We start from the raw sequence: 23594 nt of genomic DNA on the forward strand, positions 1-23594 counted from the left end.
GGATATATTATTTATGGGCAAATAACTAGTATAGAAAAACAATGATGGGACTGTAGTAGGAGTGAAATTAAGGGGTGAGATTAAAATGTGACGATGTTTCTCGTTTAGAGAACAGCTGTCTTGCAGGAACAGATCATCCGTAATTCTATTAAACTTTGAACTATGGCATTTCTACTATAAATGATAATACATTTAATATAGAAGTGGCAGTGCGCAACACAGGATTAGAGTCGTACATTCAGTGCTTTACGCACACTTATAAACCTTGCAACCCAACCTACCTTGGTGTTCCCAGCGTCAACCGTCCAACAGCTGTGGCGATGCTGTAGTAGTTCTACACTTGATCAAACTTACTTAAGATTTGTCAGATCAAAACACAATTGTGTAAGACGTCTATCAAAACATGCGGTACCAGCGTCTAATTCACAACTTCTTGGTACAGCACTCCATGGGAACTTTAGTTCTTTTCGCGTAAATGTAAAGCTGATGTACTGCAATCTATTATATATATGTCTTTCAAAAACTACCCGTCAACATAAATGATTAGTAATAGCGACAACTGTCATCATTATATTTGAAGTTAACAGTTATCTTAGTTGGGCGGCACGGCGGTCTAGTGGTTAGCGCGCAGACCTCACAGCTAGGTTCAATTCCACCCTCGGCCATCTCTGTGTGGAGTTTGCATGTTCTCCCCGTGCATGCGTGGGTTTTCTCCGGGTACTCCGGTTTCCTCCCACATTCCAAAAACATGCTAGGTTAATTGGTGACTCCAAATTGTCCATAGGTATGAATGTGAGTGTGAATGGTTGTTTGTCTATATGTGCCCCGGGATTGGCTGGCGATCAGTCCAGGGTGTACCCCGCTTCTCGCCCGAAGACAGCTGGGATAGGCTCCAGCACCCCCGCGACCGTCGTGAGGAAAAGCGGTAGAAAATGAATGAATGAGTTACCTTAGTTAAGATAACAGTTAACTTAACAGCATCATTCTTGGGTTGTCACTGTATAGTCTGCTTAGAACTAATGTTAAAATATAGTCTCGTCCCATGTCTTGGGTCGTGAGCTGAGTGTATCGCGACACAGCCAGTAGATACTATCATGCTCTAATGGCCTTTGACCTCAGCTTTATCAGACATATTGTTCGAGATTCATTAGGCTGTTTTACCGATTCGATTTTGAACAGCTACTTTTTCCATCGCATTCCCAATTATTAAAAGCTCCTGCTAAAAAAAAAAGACAAAAAATCCTATATAAATAACAGTAAAGGGTTTCAATGATTGTTACAATTATATACCTACAATTATAGACACAAAATAACCATGCCCCAGGCCCTGTCCTCACTTGCACAATGTCATGACCCCTCACGGCCTCATAAAACACGACTTTTAACATCTCACCTTGTTCCAGGTGAGGACAGGTTGTGGCTGGCCCTGAGCGCTGCAGGGAATCTGGACGTCCTGGCCAGACTCCACCGTCACATCCCTTGGAGCATTTGTGAAAACAGGCGTTACTGAATGAGTTAAAACATACACACACACATGCGCATGTGTTAATGATTATAGGCCATTACAGTACAGGTAGAGTGCATTTTGCAATCAATCAATGGAGACAAAAAATAGGAAGTATGCTGTCCTGGTTATGCTCACAGAACATGCCACAATTTACACAATTTACATTGTTCTGCTGTTTCATAGGCGCAGAACAACATTTAGCACTTAAATTTTGAGTTTAACTATATCTGTGTCGCCAAGATTACACAAATACCAATATACTGATTTCATGTGTATTGTGCCCTCTCAAAAGGCACCCACAAATAGTGAGCTAGATACAGTTTACAGGATTATTTACAGGTTTATGAGTTGCGCTTCAGGCCAATGATAATTTTGGTGAAGATCTGGATACACACAGGAATATTTTCACCTCTAATTACATGACCCAATTAGTAATTAGTGACCTTTAGCTAACCGTACAGAAATTTACTGCATGTTCATTATCCCCTATGACCCACAAAGACATAGTCAGAACACATAATACACATAATCTTTATTAAAAGGCATCTTGAAAATGTATTTTAATTTAAAAGTGTACCTAAATAGGGTCTTTACTATATAAAATGTTATTAGTATTGCAAACATTGGACTGTATTTTAAAAAAAGTTCAAAGGTTGAAAGGGGGCTAATCATTTTGACCTATACCGTAGGTTACTAACTAACTTACAAAAAGACATTTATACAAATTTGGCAGTTGTCAAGTGCATTAAAGAGTGGTTTGACACACTGCCTAACAATGCAATTTGAATTTATTGCAATTTATTAAGTATAATAAAGTAAAAATTCCAGAAGTAAATATCCAAATCTGCACCTTGTGGCACACTGCAGATAAATATAACATATGTTGGTTACCACTTGACTACATCTAATTCAAGCACACACACACACACAGACAGGCACACACAACAACAGTATTGAGCATTGTTACAGTATGACTCACTGTGTTGTACTGTCTGAGAGTAGAAATGACACTCTAAAAGCCAAGGGGTTTGGTGGAAGACTATGACTATTTCCCCCCACTCACTGTATTTAAACTCCTCCAGGGTTCTAATGCTGCAGCTGGGAACCACCTGGCCCTGGGAAAATTCTGCTAATGTTTCACAAAAAGATTTTGATCTTGACTAATAACTAATTCCTAATACCACTAATACTGTAAGAAGTTGATTCCTGCTTTCAGTGGAAAGCCATGGATTATAACGCACTACGCATGTCAGTCCAAAGTAGCATACCACAGTTGTCGCACACTGTCACCATGGTCGTGACCTTGTTTATAATTTTAACAGAGTGAAGCCATTACACAACATATACTTTGAGCCATGTTAACAGTCATTACTACATGGAAAAACATGGAGTCATCTCAGGATTATAGACTGCCATGCTTTCCTGTATAATGTCAAGCCTGTAATTTTAGCACCCCCCACTGCCACAATGCACCTCCCAACACACACACACACACACACTACAACCATCTGCATGCAAGAAATCTTCAAACACACAACACAGAATGAATTACAGCAGAGTGAACCTCTCAAACAATAATATTTCTTTCAGCATGTACATACATTGTTGCGGTTTAATAGCAACACACAAGTTAATTAGTTGTTAATAGAGGGATTCCACCATATTGACATTACTAACTTTCCCTTTTGACAAACATGCATTCATAATTCATCCCTCTCATAAGTGTGGCATATCAAGATACTGATAAGACAGTATTATTGCACAGGTGTGGCTTAAGTTGTCCACAATAAAAGGCCACTCCAAAAGTTGTGTTTACATTTAACCATTTTAGCCTTCAACCAACTTTCCACCAACCTTTACTTTGATGCTCCATCCAGTGCACTCACCTCTCTGTTGGATGCTGAGCTGCACGGCGGTACGCACAGTCCCAACTGGGCTAATTGCCTGGCACTCGTACTGACCCTCATCGTGGGCGGCCACGCGAGTGATACGAAGAGTACCAGTTGACAGGACAGAGTGACGGCGGTCCAAAGGTAACGGGCTGCCCCCACGTGTCCAAGCAATAACCGGCTGGGGGTAACCCGTCGCCTCGCAGGGGAAGTCCACTGTATGCCCTTCAAGGACCGACTGATCCTGTGGTGTGACTGTAAATTGTGGTATTGCTGGGGACCCAGGAGAAATAGCAGTGAATCATTTGAACAAATGTAGCTCATAAATGATTTGTGTGCAATAGAAGCAGTGTGAAGGGGGCTAATTCTCAATTGAAAAAAGGTAAAGAAACATCAGTGAAGTTCTTAATGGGAAAAACATTTGGTAATAGAGATATTGAGACCTACCTTGGACGATAATATAGGCTGTGGCGTGAATAGTATCAACATTATTGGAGGCAAAACAGGTGTACTGTCCCCCATCTGCCTGCACCACATTTTGAATGTAAAGCCCTCCAGAGGGTGTGATGTTGATACGAGCATCATTTGGAAGGGGTGTCCGGTCTCCTTTGGTCCAGGAGATCCGGGGTTGTGGCTGGCCTGTAGCACTGCACTCCAAAGTCACACTCTCGCCCACAAGCACCTCCGTGTTCTGGGGCTGAATCACAAAACTTGGTCGTGCTGGATAAGCAGAGGGAGAAGGGGAGCTGTTAATAGTTTCATACAAAATGCAGCTGATCTGCACCATAATCAATTGTAAAGTTGGCTTGGCTCAACTCAAGCAACTCACTGAATAAATGACATTAAAAAACATACCGGCAGTGCTCCAGTACCTCTTACTTCTCTCTAGCAATCTACGTAGTCCGTGACAACGCAACTCATAGTACAATACAAATTTGTTCTTACCATTTAACATTCACAATATACTTTTCTTTGTATATTTCTGCTTAATATGTGTTCCTGCTTGTGGCTCCACATCCAATGCTGCATTTCCTCAAACTATAGTGTGGGCCGAGGGTCAAATACAACATGCACACATTAACTGTGAGTAAAAAAAAAAACTGAATACGAATAGTTACATTTTCAAATGTTATTGTTAATGGAATAAAATAATCTCTCTGCAAGGATTTTAAAAAATTCTAAAAATTCTCATCTAATCTAGTATCTTCTATCTTACAAGAAGAATTAGCTACACAATATCTGCCAGTTCATGGATGCTTGATTCCTGACAGCATATCATTATGTTTTATCTTTCATGCAATTTTGCTGATTAAACACTTCTAATCTGAACCACAGATTGCAGTACTTGTCCTTATATGGTCAGTGATTACAGTAGTGTCTGTGCAAAAATGTATACAGCGAGTAGCCTGGTGTTTATGACCACCACAACACAGGAAACACACAAACAACATCTGCTCTGCAGTGCTGGCCCTCGCCTCGATGACCCAAGAATCATTCGGAGACAATAGTGGTGAAAACAATATGCACTGGTGCCAGCAGAATGCTTGATAAATTGATTAGTGGATGTCTGTTTGTATTTAAAACAAATAAATAACTTTGATGACTATGTTGTGCATTAAGAGTCTTTAATTTTTATTTATATTGTTGGCTAAATGAGAGCTGGTCATCTCATCTCATCACACGTACTGGTGGGTGGAAAAAGAGCAGGTAGTGTTGCTATGTGTTTCACCACTGCTTTATGGTCAAACAACAGCAGCATTGTAGTCTTACATGAACCTATAACCATCAAACTCATCACATTTCGAGGGTCCAGGGTAGATAGATTACCAACTGTAATTACTAACTAACTGTGTTAAATAGTCTACCGAATGTATTACTTGACTGTGGTTGCAACTAAATTTCCCGACTGTATTAACAGACACGAGTCGTCAAATCTGAAAATGAAAAGCAGTCACTTACATGGAGCTCCGAAATATCGCAGTGTGACCTGTGAGGTCTTGACCTCCCCTGCCACATTTTTGGCCATGCACTGGTAGACTCCTTGGTCAGTTTCTCTTGTGTTCTGAATCATGAGCGTCCCATCCTCTAGCAGGTTTAGACGACTGTCATCTTGCATGTTAAGAGCATTGCTAATGGCACAGAGATAAACAACACAGACAATGACAATTCTTACTTGCGGGGCGTTTAAGTAGTTGCGATTGATCAGTGTAACACACATGGTAAGCTGTATCACTAAAGACAACAACAGGCAAAAAAGAAGTATAAATGAGTATCTTACTTATTCCGGAGCCAGATAATCTGTGGTTTAGGGTTGCCCTCAGCCCTGCAGGTGAAATAGACTGTGTTTCCTGATGTCACATCCACATCCTGGGGCTCTGAGGTGATCCTGGGCACCTCTGCAAAGATTTTGGTAATAGAAGGTTTGAGTATAATTAAGGCGAGGTATGAATGCATGTCTGTGCATATGTACTTTTCCTATCACACTGCCAGAGCCCTGGATTTTTACCACCGCTCAGAGACAGTAATACAATCACAGTAAAGTAAGATCTTACTTCTTGGGGAAAAGCATTTTTGCCAGAATTCAACCATCCACTCCAAGCAACATTAACAATTGATCTTTAAATTGCCTGGATAATTTCTTAGTAGGAACTTGGGCCGTGTTAAGCCCTTAGTCCACATCTTAACCCAATAAAGTATCTGGAATATTTATTATATGGCAAAGTAAGGTGAATTAATTACAAAGAAACTGGCTGTTTCAACAGCTGATCTGCTTGCTGTGCATTGTTTCGAAAGGGGAGTGTAGAATGACATCCATCAAAGAGGAATTCCTCTGGTGACTTGCAACAGACAGAAACGAGAGATAGCGGTCATACAATCACTAAGAAAACTCAGGTTGGGGATTTAGAGTGTTTGGGCTACACAACACACCAGGGGTCTCAAACTTGCAGCCCACAAGACCATGTTTTGTGGGCCTCTAGGCACTTCAGTTTGCTTAACAATAGCCAACATAACTGGGGGTCACTCGATAGAACACTACCTATGCGCATGGTGCAAAAATAAAAAATGGCAGGTACTCTAAATTGAGTCTGAGGTGCTCTGATCGATCAGTCACCGATTGGTATATCAGTGGAAAAAAGCATTGTATCGATATCGGCCAATACTTGCTTTGTAATGCCGATCCAATCGGCTGATCAGTTCCGCCCCCACTGCAGCATCCAGCATAAGCATGTCTGCCATGTGTTGGACTTCCTGTCTTTGTGGGAGTAATATAAATTTTGCCTTGGTGACCCCGAATATAGCCAGTGGCAGATTTAAACATTTACACTTTATCTACGAGATCGGTATTGGTATCAGGGGATTTCACTCATAGATGATCTGGATCAGTATAGGCAGCATAAAACCCTACCCTTGTTTTTAAATACCACATTTAACACTTTCAAATTCATTGCACATTTCATTGCACTTCAAAGCTGTGCATGAATATACCTGTTGTGTTTGTATTGCAACATTTTCAATATTAATTTCAATAAATTTTATTTTCTTAATCCCATAATTCCACTACTAGATGGCATTTATTGTGAGCTATACTGAATGGCTAGTCGTGATGTGATGAATAGTTCAGGAGTCAAATTCCTCAATGACATTTTTCCCAGACCATAGACACAGCTGGTGTTATATGAAGTGTGAAGCAGCTGGATGTTTGACTAACTCAGACACAAAGAGAGGATGCACCTGTGTGTGTGTGTGTGTTTGTGTGTGTATGAGTAAGACCAGGTGACTTATGGCATGGCTGCCATCTGCAAAGACGAAGTCTAGAGGGGATTTACTGTATATTCTGTCTGCTTATTGTTTGTACGCATGTACACGTGTGTGCCTTGATGATTGAACTACTTAGTTGGATACAGGTTTCACCAACCTGATAATGATTATCAGCTTATAAAGACTTCATGGACACTTCATTCCAGCACACCTGCACAATATAATGAGTTCAAAGCCTTTTGACGCTGTCAATTCAAATCTTTTAACAATATGTTTATTTTGGTGGATGTTTTACTGTGCTGCATTACACATTTAAAGGGATTTGAAACATTTGGTAATGACAGGAGCTAACGAGGCTGCACGGCGGACTAGTGGTTAGCGCACAGACCTCAAAGCTAGGAGACCAGGGTTCAATTCCACCCTCGGCCATCTCTGTGTGGAGTTTGCATGTTCTCCCTGTGCATGCGTGGGTTTTCCTCCGGTGGGTACTCCGGTTTCCTCCCACATTCCCAAAACAATGTAGGTTAATTTGCTATGCTAGGTTAATTGGTGACTCCAAATTGCCCATAGGTATGAATGTGAGTGGGAATGGTTGTTTGTCTATATGTGCCCTGTGATTGGCTGGCGACCAGTCCAGGGTATACCCCGCCTCTCGCCCAAAGACAGCTGGGATAGGCTCCAGCACCCCCGCGACCCTCGTGAGGAAAAAGCGGTAGAAAATGAATGAATAAGGAGCTAACGTATCATTATTTCAGTCACAGTTTCTCGTACTGAATCAATGGAAATTGAACCAAACAAATTGTCAAGTGAATATGCAGACAGAAAATTCCTAGAATGGCATGCACATTTGCAAGTTTTTGTCTCCGTACCGCAGCTGAGTTCCTCGGCAGTTAGCGTGGCCACTGATCTTCCCTGAAGGCGGGTCGGGTAGTCGCACGTGGCGGCAGCTTGGGCATTTCCTGACTCTGCGTACTGCTTCAGCAGGTCAGCCAGCCACAGCAACTCACAGTCACAGTTCAACGCATTGGAATCCAGTCGCCTTAATGCAAAGTGTACACAAAGAAAATATGAAACAAGTGCAATTGTAGAGTTCTCTGAAAATCAAACTACTATAAAATTGTGATGTCAAGATTATTCAGACCAAGTACCAGGAATTTCTACTAAGCCTCAACTCGAGAGAGAAACTGGTTTCACACCATCACGTAACAGCAAAACCATTGTTGAACCACTGATGAAATCTAACTTCAAGCTGAATTAAATGGAGCTAAAACGTAGCCAGATGTGAAAGAAGCCAAACCAATGAATTAATGTGCTTACGTGAAACACACTTTGATCACGTTAAGAGTCTAGCAGGGTGAACACTGATGCCCTTTGACTTAATGCAATGAGCATGTATGAAACCTACCTTCATGTTTATTATTATGAAATAGCGATGTTTATTCTTTGAGTGTACAGGGTATCGGCATGGAGCTTATTTTTCCACTTACAGTCGTTTCATGGCCTGTAGATTAGAGAAGGTTCCTGGGACTAGCTGGGTGATTCTGTTGTTGTGCAAAAACCTGAAGAGAAACCAGCAAATGTATCAGACGGAGGTAAATCAAGTCTCGAGTCAAGGGTCAAGTAAAGATGTGCAAGTCCATGTCACGTCTCAAGTCAAGGCAAGACAGGAATAAAGTCTGAAGTCCTACAAGTCGTAAGCACTACAGTATATGTATATTTAATATATATATGATGCTTAAGTTGTAGTGATGTAGAGCTACATTGCATTACACAAATAATAAATTATCATATGTTTGTTTATCGACCAGTCCAGGGTGTACCCCGCCTCTCGCCCGAAGACAGCTGGGATAGGCTCCAGCACCCCCCGCGACCTCCGTGAGGAAAAAGCAGTAGAAAATGAATGAATGAATGAATGTTTGTTTATCATATTATAATACGTTTTGTAATTTCCGCTGTGAGTTCCTGTTTGGGACTCTTTGTATTGTCATTTCCTATTTGGCGTGGCTTTCATGGCTTTCAGTGTCAGCGCTATGAGTACAGCTGGATTTGATGAGCTGTGCTTCTATTGAGTTTCGCTGGGTCTAAAGCTAGCGGTTGGTTTGTATTGTTTGCTTATAAACGTTCCTGCTACTTATGCTTGTGTCATGAGGACTCCAGGCTTTCCGTTCAATTTGCTACAAATCGTATTGCTATTCCTGCGGCCAAGCTTCTAAGATTGCTTTGTGTGACGTCGGAGCTGTCAGTTCCTTGTTTGCAGTTTTGACTTTTGTCGAGTTTTTGCTATGCGCCTGTTTTTTTTCTGATGCAATCTTAACATTCTGTTTATAATAAAAAAAAAGCTATAATTGACCGCCCAATATTGACATGATTTACATTGATGTAAATTGTGCACATCTACCTAATGAAGATGAATGTACAATAAATGTAAACGATTTGTCAAAGTCTCGACCTCCGTGAACCATGTTAATTCATCACATTATTATACAGATTTATTGCTGCGATGGTGCCTAGTTTACTATTGGCAGATGTTTCATCTGCATGTAATGATTAAAAAGGCAACACTGTGTTTCAATCCATGATTGCAGTTTGTTGAGCCTCGTGATGATGGAGGCCAGGATGTGTTGTCACTCCTCGGCCTAATCCAAGACTTGCATGCTGTAATCTCTTCTACTTCCTCTCTTTTTTTTCCCAGGCTGATTGTCCCAAAAGAATATTTTTGGAAGCAGCAAAACTAATTGGCCAAGAATGCCTCTCAATATTTCCCGACAGCCGTTGAACAAGTAAACTACAGAGTGGAAAAAGAACCCCACTTACATCCCACAGCTTTGACGAAACAAATTAAACTTCAGGAGACTAAATATCAGCCAGGACTCGACTTTTTCAACCATATTTCATTAATGTTTGTCTTTGCTTGCTTGAAGAAGAGATAAAGCACAGTCGTTGCTTCATGGCGGGCCGGCAGAGAGGCATGTGGCTGCTGTGATTTATTGCTGCATTCTGCAGCCCATTCCCCCAAGTCAAGTGTTCAGACATCTTTTCCAAGGTCAAAATCAAGATTTGAAGACAATTTTCATGCATTTCTAGCCCATAGGAAAATACAGACACCGAGAGGTGCAAATATAATGTACACAAATGCATGGTCATAGACAACTACAACAAATAGCGACACATGTAATTGCATTGTTTAATAAATTGTACCATAATAATGGAACTTCTCTTTTATCTGACCATTAGTCAAGTTTGATATCACTTATTAATTGTAATCATACAATTTGATGTCAGTTATTAATTATTCAGATGGTGGTGTTTGTGAGTGGTAAATACTAATGCTGTGCACATCATCCAAAACATCCTAAAGTCGACCATTGTGCGAGCTACAATTCCTAAAAGTCTACAATTCCAGCTGGGGGATTCCATAAATATTTTCCACATGGCATATGATACTTAGGGCTTTGCTGAAAGAACTGACAAGCCTGAACTTACAGTCGTTCAAGCTTTGGTAGATGACTGAAAGATTCTGGTTCCAGTGAGTCGATGTTGTTGAAATGGAGGTACCTGAAAAAGAACACATTATAGACAAAATGGTGCATTAGGAGTCCCTATCAAGCTAAATTACAAATAAACATCTATTACATTTCGTGTTCGGTGCACTTTTTGAAAGCTAAATGAAATGTAAAACAACTGAAGATTACAAAACAAAAAACATCCATCAAATACACCTGATCTGAAACAACATAAATCATGTCTGTAAAGATAAATTAGGTTGAAAAAGGTTGGGTATCTGCTTATATGAAAGAGGTAACTGAAACCCATAGCAGCTCCTGAAGCAAAGAGAGCAGCTTATGTAGAAATTGATGCAATATCATACTAAAAGGCTCATTCTATAACATTTTGAGCAGACAATTTGTGATGTTTTATGAATTACATTGTATATCCAATAGTATGCACAGTATGTGTTGCCTAAATGTGTTCTTAAAGCGAAAAACAGTAAAGCCAACAGCCAACAGTAAACCAATTGCCTTAAATCTCACTGTTAGCGGCCGATTTGTGAAAAAAAATAATGTGATTGGCATATGCATTTCAAAGCCGATGTCTGCTGTGTCCCGTAAGGTTTCCAACAAAATAAAGCATCTTGTACAGAGCTTGACACAGGCTACATCAATCCATGCCACTGCATTTTTGTTGAAAAGCTTTGCCCGAGCTGTCACTGGTTGTGTTTTGCATTGGCCGTCGCTCGCTGGCTCGCTAGCTCGCTAGCAGATAGCTAGAGTTATCCGTCTAGCTTTTGGTCTTTGTGACTTTTCACCGCAGCGACATTTTGTTTTTAAAACAAACAAGCCATGCGGTTAGTTTGGAGTTTGTTCTTGCCCCACAGGGAAGCCACAAGTGGACATCATGTTCATGGGAAACATACTAACTTTTTCAAGTGTGACTGAACAACTTGTTGTCATTATACTAATGATCTTTTGTCCTCAAAACACGATTTGTGTGTGGTTGTTTAATGAACATAAACACATAGTGTGCCTAATTATCACAGCTTCAACTCTTAGTCGTTTGGAATTGTCCAACAGCGCCCCTGACCAATACCATTCATTATAGATAAACTGAAAAATGTTCCCCTAATCAATGTGATTGGTATCAACCATTCTCACTCATGGATAATTGGTATTGGTAAAGGAATCAACAGCATTAAAACACCCCGACTGTTAAGAGATTGACCTACAACTTTCATTGCATCAAAAATGGCTTTACTCCAGTATAGCTTTTGCAACGAGTGTGTGGTCTTCTTTGCATTCCTTTTTCAGGCCAATATTTTGCCCACATTTGGGATGTGCGGTCATGCTTTGTTCAGATTAATGCTGGCGGGTCATGTAGGAATGTGCCTATGAATCAGCTCATTCCCTCAAAGAAAGTACAGTATGTGAAGTAAAGCTTTGGCATCTGCTGCCTTGTGGGATGTCGTCAACATTTTTTGAGAGCATGCAATCTGGCTCCGAACTTGTCACCTGCTTATGAAACCTTACATTATTACGCCACAATTTAAAACATCTGTCAGGCATGGTGCCTGATGTTGGGAATCGGATTTAGTGAATTAGCCATTTGTTCTCCGTTAATGCGGCTAAGTCAAGTCACAGATTACAGCAAGCCTGAGGAAATTTGTGTTAATAAACCACACTGACTTTTCATTACGGTCAAAGAAAAATATCAGTATACACCATTAGGGATTTTTCTTGTCAAATGCACAATGTTATCCAGCAAACGCTGAACTTTTCAATATACTAAAGGATTCTCAAAAAACAGCACGATAAGCAGTGGGAGAGTGGTCTTCAGTAGCAAGACAAATGCTCCAGCTCAACACTATGATGGCACTATCAGCAGCACAAACATCATGCTACAAGCTTCACAGGGGGTGTTGGGCTGGGACGGGGGTGTTGCTGCATATCTGTCGTCCAGGTTAAAAGACATGCGAGTCATGCGAAAAGGGTCAAAGTGGGTCAGCGCGTCATACAAGGGTGGGTGCACACATGGCATGCATGGTGGAGGAGGGAAGGTGAGTAGCGGCGCGAATAAAGGAGGAATAACTACAGTGTGTACACGAATGGGTAGCGCTATCATGATACCTGTGAAAGGCCTGCATATCTTGTCATGGATTTACTCATGAACATGTTGACCTTTACATTCTTCATGACTTTTGGGCAGCAGCTGTTTTTTTTTTTTTTGAGGGGAGGGGGTAGCGGGCACGGCAAGACAGTAGGCGGGAGGAGTAGCAGTAGGGAGCATAATGGAAAAGGTGGCAAAAAAAGTTGGTCACTTACAGTTGCTCAAGAGAGACAAGCCCCTTAAACGCTTGTCTGTCAATTGATTGGATTTCATTCTTGTACAAATAGCTGAAAGGAGAGATAACCAGTAACATTAGTAATACACTCACACATCTGGATCATCTGAATTCCGCCTGGTGGTTAAGAAAAGATGGCAGATCAAACAAAAAGGCTGCAGTTCTACAAGTGAGGTTGGCCTTGTGCAGTATTATAAACGAGGCCTTCTGAGGCTGTTTTCAATTTGCACATACGTCTGTACTTGGAGAGGCGTAGCAGGAAATTAACCAAACTGGCGCAAATGCACTTCTTTTACTTTTTACCTCTTTTTAGACCACAGAGCAATGAAACACACTTTGCACACTCCCAAAATTGTAGTGAGCTGTGGAAAACTTGAATAATCACTGTATTTGCAAACTGTTAATGGTCACAATACATTTGTGAAAAACATTACAACACTAAGTATCAATTAGCCACATCCCTCTATAGGTTTGAATCTCCACCAGACATCTGTGTGGTGTTTGCATGTTCTCCCGGTGTATGTGTGGGTTTTCTCTGGGTTCTCCGCCTTTGACCTACATTCCAAAAATATGCATGTTGGGTTAATTGGCAACTCTAAATTGTCCATAGGTATGAATGTGAGTGTTTGGTTGTTTGTCTATATGTGCCCTGTGATTGGCTGGCGATCAGTCCAGAGTGTACCCCCCCTCCTGCCCAAAGTCAGCTAGTACAGGCTCCAGCATACTCCCGCGACCATAATGAGGATTAAGCGGCATAGAAAATAAATGGTTGGCTCTATAGTGCTTGGGACCATATTTGGGGGAAAAAAAAACAAAACAACAATGGATGCCACTTGACTCACTATGAGAGAGCTTCTGTTGGTTCATCGGTTTCATGTTTTTGTAACAAAAACTCCATAACCATTTTGTGAAAACAACATGTGACTTAACTGAATCCAATGTATTAAAAGGTAGGGGTGTCACAAGACACAACATTGGGACTGCAAGAAAGAGACAAGATTTTGCAATGATTTCAATGCAATTTTAAGAAAACTAAAAATACATGGCAATATACTGCAATCTACTAATTTAATTTCTCCTACATTACACTCTTCTACATTCCACCCACAGAGACAAAGAGACTGTATGACTGACAAAAGGTCACTCAGTGAGTCACTCCGTTCATGCGGTTGTTCTGTGGAAACCAATGCACAGCGTCAACCTTCTTCCTGCCTTTTTGGAGGCGAAAGACGAGGACAACAGACACACATACACATGGCGATATATAAAGGCTGGCAAAATTGTCAAGTTAATATTCATTTATTGTATGATTAATTAATGAATTCACTATCGTCCCAGGCCCATGAGACTTTTTCTGAACAAAAAGTATTGACAATTTCTTGGAGCTATGGTATAAAATAATAAATTGAAAGATTTCTAAAAAAAAAAAAAAAAAGCTGCAAAAGTAAATACGAAAGAAAAGAAAAGAACCGTAATGCAACGACTGTAAAAGACCCAATTCAAATTTGAACTGTGTCTTGGGAACTGTGTCTTGGCTCTGCTCTGTGACAACAACCCTCTTGACATATGGATGTTCCCCATCCAGCCTACATGCCAAAAGAAATATGATACAAGAAAAACAATGGCTTACAGCTGTCTGTCCTTTCATGTCCTGTCTTTATTTTGCACTTTCCACAATAGCACTCATGACGACAGATACGTATCTCCCCGCTGCACACGTGATGTAACGCATGGAAAAATAAACACCCTTTAATCATTGCAAAGGTGTGTGTGTGTGTGTGTGTGTGTGTGTGTGTGTGTGTGTGTGTGTAATCCATGCTATCAGGTTTCAGCTCAGATTGGAGGGAACAAAAAATGTTAAGTGATATGCATATTGAGATAAGTCTTCCATTTTCTATGCCGCTTATGCTCATTAGGGTCATGGGTTAGCTGGAGCCTATTCCAGCTGACTTCAGGTGGGAGGGCACATATAGACAACCATTCAAACTCACATTCATACCCATGAAGGTTTTAGAGGCTCCACTTACCTGGGGAAAACCATGCACACATGGGGAACATGCAAATTCCACACAAGAGATGTCCAAACAAAGAGTCACACCCTATGTCCTCCTGACTGTGCGCCCAACATGATAACCCCACCATAGCGCGGTGTCCTACTACGGTGAATTAAACATAACGTGTTCAGTCATTTTACATTTTCAGAATTACAGTGAAAACCGATAAACTGATTAATTGACCTTCTGTTTGTTTTGTGTTGATGTTTGGAGTTCCATTACAGCTGAACATAAGTGACCACACTGTTGTATATAGCACAAACTGTACAAACATTACTAAAGTTACAAGATTCAGACTCCAAGTAACAATAGTTTAATTGTGTATGACTAACAATGACAATTTAAAAACTATTCCACCTGTCTGTACAAACAACACCTTAAAAAGGGCATAACGACCAACAAAAAGCATGCTGGGAAACATGCAATCTACCCATTGCCCGGTTTTTGGTGGCGACAACCAATTACTTTGGTGTAATTTAGGCATAAGATCCAACTTACCCCAAGACTGGACTTACATCACAGTCTAGGAAACTCATTCTGAACCTGAGGACCACCTGTATTAAGACTAAGTTAAGTATTGATGGTGGAGGAATAGCCGTAGACCAGTAGGTGAGCTAGAGGTAGAGCTAGAGAGGTAACACTTCACACTAATCCCAAAGGTTTCAAACTGTGCTTTGAAGAGAGACCTGATCTATCATTGACACAGCTCGTAAAATGCCACAATACTGAGGAGTGAGGACGTACTGTATGGTAGGACAGAACATGTACTGACATGCTGAAGGGTCACTGAGCTAAAAGGAGAGGGAGAAAAAAAAAACCTTCCATGAAATCCTCAATCCGCTTAACTTTATTTATCCAATATATTAGATGCTGGGTTGGAGGGTGAAGTCCTTCCTACAATTGCAGGTCAAGACTTACTGATAAGTATGAGTGGGGGCTGGTCAACTGTCTAATTTGCATAATTGACAATGATGTATGAATAATGTATGTCGTAGAAGAGCGGAATAAGGCTGCTTGAGAGACAAAAACGGACAAAAAAATATGAGACGTAAACAAATATAAATGCACTCTTATGTTCTTTCTATTTGGGTTGTTTTTAATGTGAAAAAAACTCTGCTATAAGACGATAAAAAGTGACTAGAACACTTGCGTATAAGGCGTGTTTAGAAGCAGAGTTACAATGTATACGGCCACCTAATGTATGGAGTTGTTACAACAAGCTACATTTGCAGACAGTCTCACTATAATGTGCCCATGAGCAAGGGTGAACGGGTACTGCCATATCTATTTGTGAGGGTCCAAATGTATTTGTCGGGGGACCATATGGGAAACACTACAGTTGGTGTTTAACTTTATTTAATATTCAATCTACTCGGGTATTATGTAATATGTCATATGTCAACATGATGCACACTAAGAAAAAAGGAAGACTGGTGATAACAAAAGTGCACTTAACTGACACAAACACCTCCCCCATGTCATTTGGACAAAGTAGTCCATTTTTTTACCGACTAAGCACTTTAGCAGTCATCCATCACTCTCTTTCATTGCAAGTTTGGCAGGTTTTTTTTTTGGCTAACCTGTCGCCAACACACATCACATGACCTGTAAGCAAACATGAAACTGATATAAGGCCAACTTACAGATACTTGAGATTTTCCAGATCTTCAAACGCCCCCCTGGGGATCCTTCGTATATGATTGTTGTTAAGGAGGCTGCAAAAAACAAAATATAAAGTTATTTTTGAATTAGTTCATTTTACTGCATGGGGTATGTTTTCTGATAAATCCTAATCTGGCTACTTTATGTGTCGGCCACATATTGATCACTATTCAAGGGGGAAAAAAGCTTGTAGCTAATAAAATTGTTATATGTTGTTATATATTTTATAATTTGACAATTGCATTCATTGGCAAATTCCTTCCTTGTTTTTCATTTTAGAACTCAAAGCTATTTTTTATTACATTGTGTTTGCTGTCTGCACGAAAAATGAAACAGACCATTTATTTAAATGTAATATTTAATCTGTTACAAGCCAATCCAAATTTGCAAAAGGTTGAGTGCGCCCTTAAACTGGACAGACACCATTAAGTTGACAATGTCCATTTGGGCATCTGGGCATTAATAGTCTTCTCTGTGGAAGTGGAAACATGAATTCTTCCACCATTACAACACCGGCCTACATGTGTGAAAGTAGAACAGCCAGAGCAAGCATTGTGTGTTTCCAGGGAACTAATTTCGTAAAGTTTACATACAGCATTTTTGATTTTATATATTTGTAAACAGAAAACATGACAAGTTTACCTGCAAAACTAAACTTACAGTGTGTTGAGGTTCTTTAATCGACTAAAAGATCCAGGTTGTAAATCCTTGATTTTGTTGAATCTCAGGTCCCTGCAGAGCAAAAGACAGTAGACAATGAATTCCAGAAAAACAAAAAAAATGACAATAAAAAGATATTGTTAAGTAGGAAAACACCCATCTGCGGGAACTATAGTCCACAAATGACCTGCTATGGAATGATCCTCGAGGATAATGGACAACATTACTCATCTCAGAAAAATTCTCTTGTCAAGGTACAAGTCAAGTACATTTATATAACTTTTGTCCAAAACATAATAACCACAAGGCTTGTCATAACTGTCCCTCTTGTTGAACCCCTAATTCAAAAAATGTGTGTAAAAACAGCGTCAGAGCCTGAAATTCTGTTAATCATTGGTGCTCCCAAAACAAATCCAATGAGTTCTTAAAAGGATACTTTTTTGACATGAAGTAGTATAATATCTCCATCATACTTAACGTACTTCACTAACCATTCAAAAATGTCATACAGCAATTGTGATGACAATTTTCTCTATTAAAATGTAATCAAACACACTTATATAAGTCTATTAAATAACGCACAGGCAAGCTAATGGGGTTGTGTTTATGCAGCAGCTCATTTCATTGTACACACAATAGACAAAACAAAATAAATACATTTATGGTTTTTTGGGTCTCTAGTATTTCTGAAATAATATGGGCCCAATAACAAAATCAACTGACTTCATAGCCAGTCAAATGTTTATAGTTCACTCTCTCTGTACAAGCCCCTACACATATGGATCCAATCCGAGTGAGACCAACTTTTTCATGTGCTGACTTGTTTCATATAGAGCAAGTGTAGAGATCCAGACTAGATGTAGATACTTGAGTTTGGACTCTTCAACAGCTACGTATATGAACAGTGTTATTTCTAGAGGGTATATTTTCTTTTGCATAGTACCATATCAACCAATGCCACAACCATTTAATCAGATTACAGCACTTAGAAAATGTCAAACTGTCAAATATGTTGTTAATAGACATGAGGGTCCTCTGTGGTAAGGGTAAGGATCACTATGGGGTGAAGAGGACCACCACCCTTAGGAAAACAAGGCGACAGGCCCAAAATGTGGAGTGCACTTTCCGGGCATGCTGAGGCAGTGGCTGTCCCGCCTACCAGCCTCCAGCTGTGAGGGAAGAAAGCATGCACAGAACTACATGCTGGTTCAAGCAGCACCAACCTAACACAGTCTTCAAGGCCTAAGCACTATTTCTGGTGAGGAATCTACCTTGAGGATAGCATAGGGTTCCTGAATAAGATGAAGCAGCGGGATTACCTGCATGATTAAAACAGAAGATTTTAAGCAGCATGCAAGGCATATTTGCATTGTTCTTGTTACTTTGTTGTGTAAAATTAAGCTTTACACTATCACTACTTACTACAACAGAAAACCACTTGGAGAAACACAAGAACACAATAATAGTGTAAATACCGTGTTGGACATGATACAGCGTCTCAAGGGACACACAAAGGCAACTGAATTTTATCCTCCAACCTGCATCTGAAGCTTCCAGAGGCAACATTTAAAGGTCCAAATGATTAAATTGTCTGGTGATGATGAATAGAGACCATCAAAGGTTCAAGTTTACTCTCACAACCAACCTTCATTCATTCATTCATTTTCTACCGCTTTTCCTCAAGAGGGTCGCGGGGGTGCTGCAGCCTATCCCAGCTGTCTTCGGGCGAGAGGCAGGGTACACCCTGAACTGGTCGCCGGCCAATCACAGGGCACATATAGACAAACAACCATTCACACTCACATTCATACCTATGGACAATTTGGAGTCGCCAATTAACCTAGCATGTTTTTGGAATGTAAGAGGAAACCGGAGTACCCGGAGAAAACCCACGCATGCACGGGGAGAACATGCAAACTCCACACAGAGATGGCCGAGGGTGGAATTGAACCCTGGTCTCCTAGCTGTGAGATCTGCGCGCTAACCACTAGACCGCCGTGCCGCCTCACAACCAACCTATCCTTGTATATTACTGTCCCCAAAAGATGCCTCCTCACAGTGCATTCTGGGACATTCTCCTTTTAAAAACAATTAATGATTCACGAATATACAAACATAATCAGAGATTGCTACATCTTAAATATGTTTTTGTGATAACAGGTCTGTGGTGACTATTATTGGGTTGACAAATACAGTATGTCAAGTAAAAATAACTAAGAACAGACAAAACAAATCAGCTCCGTATGAGTCTGATATTTGCGATTTGAATTAATTTGTTAAAAGTCAAGGTGCAAGGTGTCATGAGCAGCCACTAATTAAGACTGAATCCACAGCACCTCTTTTGGTGCATTATCATTACCATTACATTTAGAATCCTCAATAAACTCTGTACAGTTGATTATTACAAACAAAGTAGGTGATGTAGGGTTGGTATATCAATCACAGACTCTCTACTGCCAAGCAGTGGAATGTAACATAATTCTGAAGCTGTTGAAAAATAGAACATATGTATGTTGTTGTTTGAAGGGAATAGACAGACTGGATAGGCAGGGATATTATTTGTCACAAGTGATGTCAATGAAACATTGGGACATGTTTGTAAAAATGTTGTTTTTGATCTCGAGTGACTGTGTGTCCTTGTAGAAAAGGCTGAATCAGGTCAGTGTGTTGTCTGCAGCAGCAGGGAGTGTTTAAGGCATCAGCTGTCTGTGTGATGGGAGGGAAGGAGAGACTCATTTGGCAGGAGTGAACTCGAAGTCTTGGTGCTATGACATTAGACCAAATATATCCCGTGAGTGCATGCATGCTCGCAGGGAGTGAAAAGTATAATCTGATCATCTCGGCATGCTGAATAACATTACACGTTCATCACTTCATAAGTAAAACTTTTGGATCTGCTAACAGCTGGACGCTGACTTTTCAAAAGACAACTGCTGTTATTACACATTATCATTTTTCTGAAACACATGACATGGGAAAGGGGGCTAATAAAGTAAGTATTACAACTAGTTCCAGGGGGTTGTTGCTATTGGGCTGATTTTTGCTCCAGAACATATTCACTGTGTGCCGCTTTGCCACTCTGAACTCTGACACACTATTCTGAGCTCAGCTCAAACAAAGGGCCTGAAAGTGAACACTTTTCTCCATCAGTCATGAGCAAACCTTGTAAATTAGACAACAAAAGCCTCAGTACTGTATAGAGGAAAAACACGACCAGATCCAATGTTTTAATACAGCTCTGCTTCTTACTCGAAAATAATAGTTTTCAATAGTTTCCCCCATTCCAATTAAAGGGCCTCTGTACTGCTACGGAGTGTATGGGGTCAACATATTTTGGGTCTTCCACATGTCAAAAGATAATGAGAATGTCCTATTTAGCCTGGGCAACCCTGGCAATCTGATTGCAGAGCTTTGGGAACACTGCATCTTTATTGAATGAAAACAGAGGTCTAGTGAGTTCACTGGGGTGATTTAGGGACGGTTTATTCGACTTGCATACAGAGAATTAGAGTACTTATTGGTCAACGTGTTTAATGTGGCAGCAAAGCTACACAAGGGTGTCGTTAAAAACCGAAGGGAATACCAATAAATCTGTACTAGCAAGTTTAGGAGGCCTGAATTTACAGTAATAATCATTCATTGGTTGTACCCTAAACCAATGTGAAGAAACCTGGGCTCTTGCTCTGACTGAGAATAAATAGGTTGATAATTATGACTCGTGGTGATGTAACAAAAGGGCATGCACTGATTTAACTGTAATCCAGCAGTCTCGTCAAATTCCACATCCACGTTCCCACTACAACTGAATGCACAAAAAAGAATTCATAATTCAACTTAACATCAATTAAAGTATGCTACTTAATGTAGTAATGATAGTATAATGGTAAAATAAAGACATTTTATCAGTATAAAACAATTCAAGTCATGCACCGAGTAATGGGAGACAAAATGGGCACAAGGCGAAAGCTGCATTGAACAGCTGCAAGGAGATCAAATCCAAGGTCACGCCATGTCCACTTACAGTACTGGTAATCTTGTACATGTGAATGATGCGTTCTTGTTTACTTTATAGTCAGTCACAGACAATGTAAGCCAATCACTGCCATCATCCATCATTTTTCAGTGTTGCAGGGAAAGTGGTGCCAGTTGACTACGAAAGGCAGACTACACCCTGGGCTGCTCAGTAAATTGAGGGGGGAATGTGAAGAGCACATTTAGGGGGAATTGATCCCACTTGAGCCGCGCCACACTGCCAGTGGCTTTAAGGGGAACTGCACTTTTTTTTGTTTTTTTGCCCATTGTTCACAATCCCTATGTGAAACTTGAACACATTTCTTTCCCTGTTCTGTCCATTATAACACAATAAAACAAGTTAATATGAGAGCTTACAATGTTGTCATTGGGATACATCTATTTCGACTATGAAAAACCATTGCAACGTTTGATATATATACTGTGATCATGTATTAACACGAACACTGATGATAACATGTAATAGCTGCAGTATCCTGCCATATTTTGATCATTTAAAACACATGGCTGACCGCTCGCCTCAGCCTCATTCACAGACAGAAAAATGGATACATACCCCTCAATTTCACTGCAACGACTTAACAAGATGCTCATTTGCCGTCAGCATTTTTTACCTGAGGACTGGAGCACACATCTTGCGCTGGATGACACAGCCGTCCCAATGAAAGCGGATTCATTAGGCATCATTAGAGTGTATATGCGCTAAAACGTTTTCACAGTACGGACCGGTTCGGCATTGCTAATCGAGTGCATCCAAAGAATCAAACAGTCTGGAGTTCACAGATGGACCTTACGTTATAAGGTATATGTGGATAAGCAGCATTGCAGAATAAGTACTTGACTGGACCCAGACAATGGGTAAAACTGGATGCTGCCCAGCCTACATCGTACATCTGAACACCATGTGTTGACCTCTCCTGCTTTGTTTGTGGTCAAGAAACACGTTTGTGACACATACCCAAGTACTCTTTACCACAGGCTGTGTGGGGCCAGGGTTGTGTGACTCATGAATACCTAAACACGAACATTGACTAAAAGAAGAAACTGAATCATTTAAAAGAGAAACAAAAAGGGAACACATAAAACCAACCTAAAGATGAAGAATTCAGTTTATTCAGTGATGTGAAATGAGATCGGGAATTTGGTGAATTTTTTTATCCGTAACTTGGGAATTTTTGAAAAGATAATTTAGTTTAGCTTTTCTAAAGATGCAAGCATCAGACAGAAGTGGTTGGAGTTTATAATTCCCAACCAGTAAGAGAAAAATACAGCACACGGGACTGTTTTGTGAACTTGCTGGACTATACGAAGCTGGACTAGACTGACGCCTTTCCAATGTTACCTGGTCGAGAGAAGAGACTATCGATATACGATACACATCCCCATATGTTTTCACAAACAGAGTTTAGACAAAAGTCAAAGCCAAATATGTGTGCAAAGTTTTATTAAAATGTAAACAATATGGAAAAATAGCCGCTGAAATAAAATTGTGCATTATCAATAAATAAACATAGAAAAATGTGAATCTAATGTTCAATCTTGAGCGCAATCATGCTGCATTCACGGTATTCTCTCTGCACACGGTTTAGCATCATCTCACGTTCCTCATGACTACAGACGGTAAACATGGTTGATACCGCCTTTTTTCCAGCAACCTTTATACCGTCTTTTTTGCTGTTGACTCCCGCAATGTAGCCTCTCCTCCTTCATATCGCTGCGGGGAGTTACGATCGATATGTGTAGGGAAAGCTAACAGTTGTAAAAATGTAAACAATGGAGCAAGCGGCAAGCTACAAACATAGGTTGTTGTATGCTGTATGTAAAAGTTTTCCATGTATTTTCATAATTAAAAGAAACTAATTAATTTCTTTTCATTACAAATATTTTATTTTGAACCCATTTGTGATGTTAGAATATTCATTATAATTGATGTATTACACTGCAATGAAGCGTTATCACCGTCTTTTGATAGAAAGTGAAAGTTTGACATTGAAGATTTCTATTCAAAAGAAGATGGTAATAGTTGGCTACATTGTGGCTGGAGGGAGCAGTGTAGTTTCTTTCAACAACTACCTTGAGTCTAATCTCACTGTGCAAATGAGCAAAGCTTTGGGGATTTCTGGCTTTGCATTCCATAATGCTGCAGAGACTGAGTGGTTCACAAAGCCTGACTGCAGCAAAATCCAAACAATGGA

General features: G+C 40.2%; 1 protein-coding gene across 3 annotated transcripts in view; it reads right to left on the reverse strand.

The window, feature by feature from the left end:
* The window catches only part of LOC131140479 (peroxidasin), a 39885-nt gene that overhangs the window by 12875 nt on the left and 3416 nt on the right, over positions 1 to 23594 (reverse strand). For 2 of the 3 annotated variants that reach the window (XM_058090952.1, XM_058090949.1), the window contains exons 2-12: positions 17368 to 17439; positions 16689 to 16760; positions 12972 to 13043; positions 10639 to 10710; positions 8643 to 8714; positions 8025 to 8194; positions 5675 to 5792; positions 5356 to 5525; positions 3844 to 4116; positions 3394 to 3669; positions 1394 to 1506 (exon numbers count right to left, since the gene is read on the reverse strand). In XM_058090952.1, coding sequence (XP_057946935.1) covers positions 1394 to 1506; positions 3394 to 3669; positions 3844 to 4116; positions 5356 to 5525; positions 5675 to 5792; positions 8025 to 8194; positions 8643 to 8714; positions 10639 to 10710; positions 12972 to 13043; positions 16689 to 16760; positions 17368 to 17439 — 1480 coding nt within the window. The remainder of the gene's footprint in view (positions 1 to 1393; positions 1507 to 3393; positions 3670 to 3843; positions 4117 to 5355; positions 5526 to 5674; positions 5793 to 8024; positions 8195 to 8642; positions 8715 to 10638; positions 10711 to 12971; positions 13044 to 16688; positions 16761 to 17367; positions 17440 to 23594) is intronic. The other variant, XM_058090951.1, reaches the window with a different exon arrangement.

This window comes from Doryrhamphus excisus, chromosome 13 (genome assembly GCF_030265055.1).
Source record: "Doryrhamphus excisus isolate RoL2022-K1 chromosome 13, RoL_Dexc_1.0, whole genome shotgun sequence".
Classification (NCBI taxonomy): Eukaryota; Metazoa; Chordata; class Actinopteri; order Syngnathiformes; family Syngnathidae; genus Doryrhamphus; species Doryrhamphus excisus.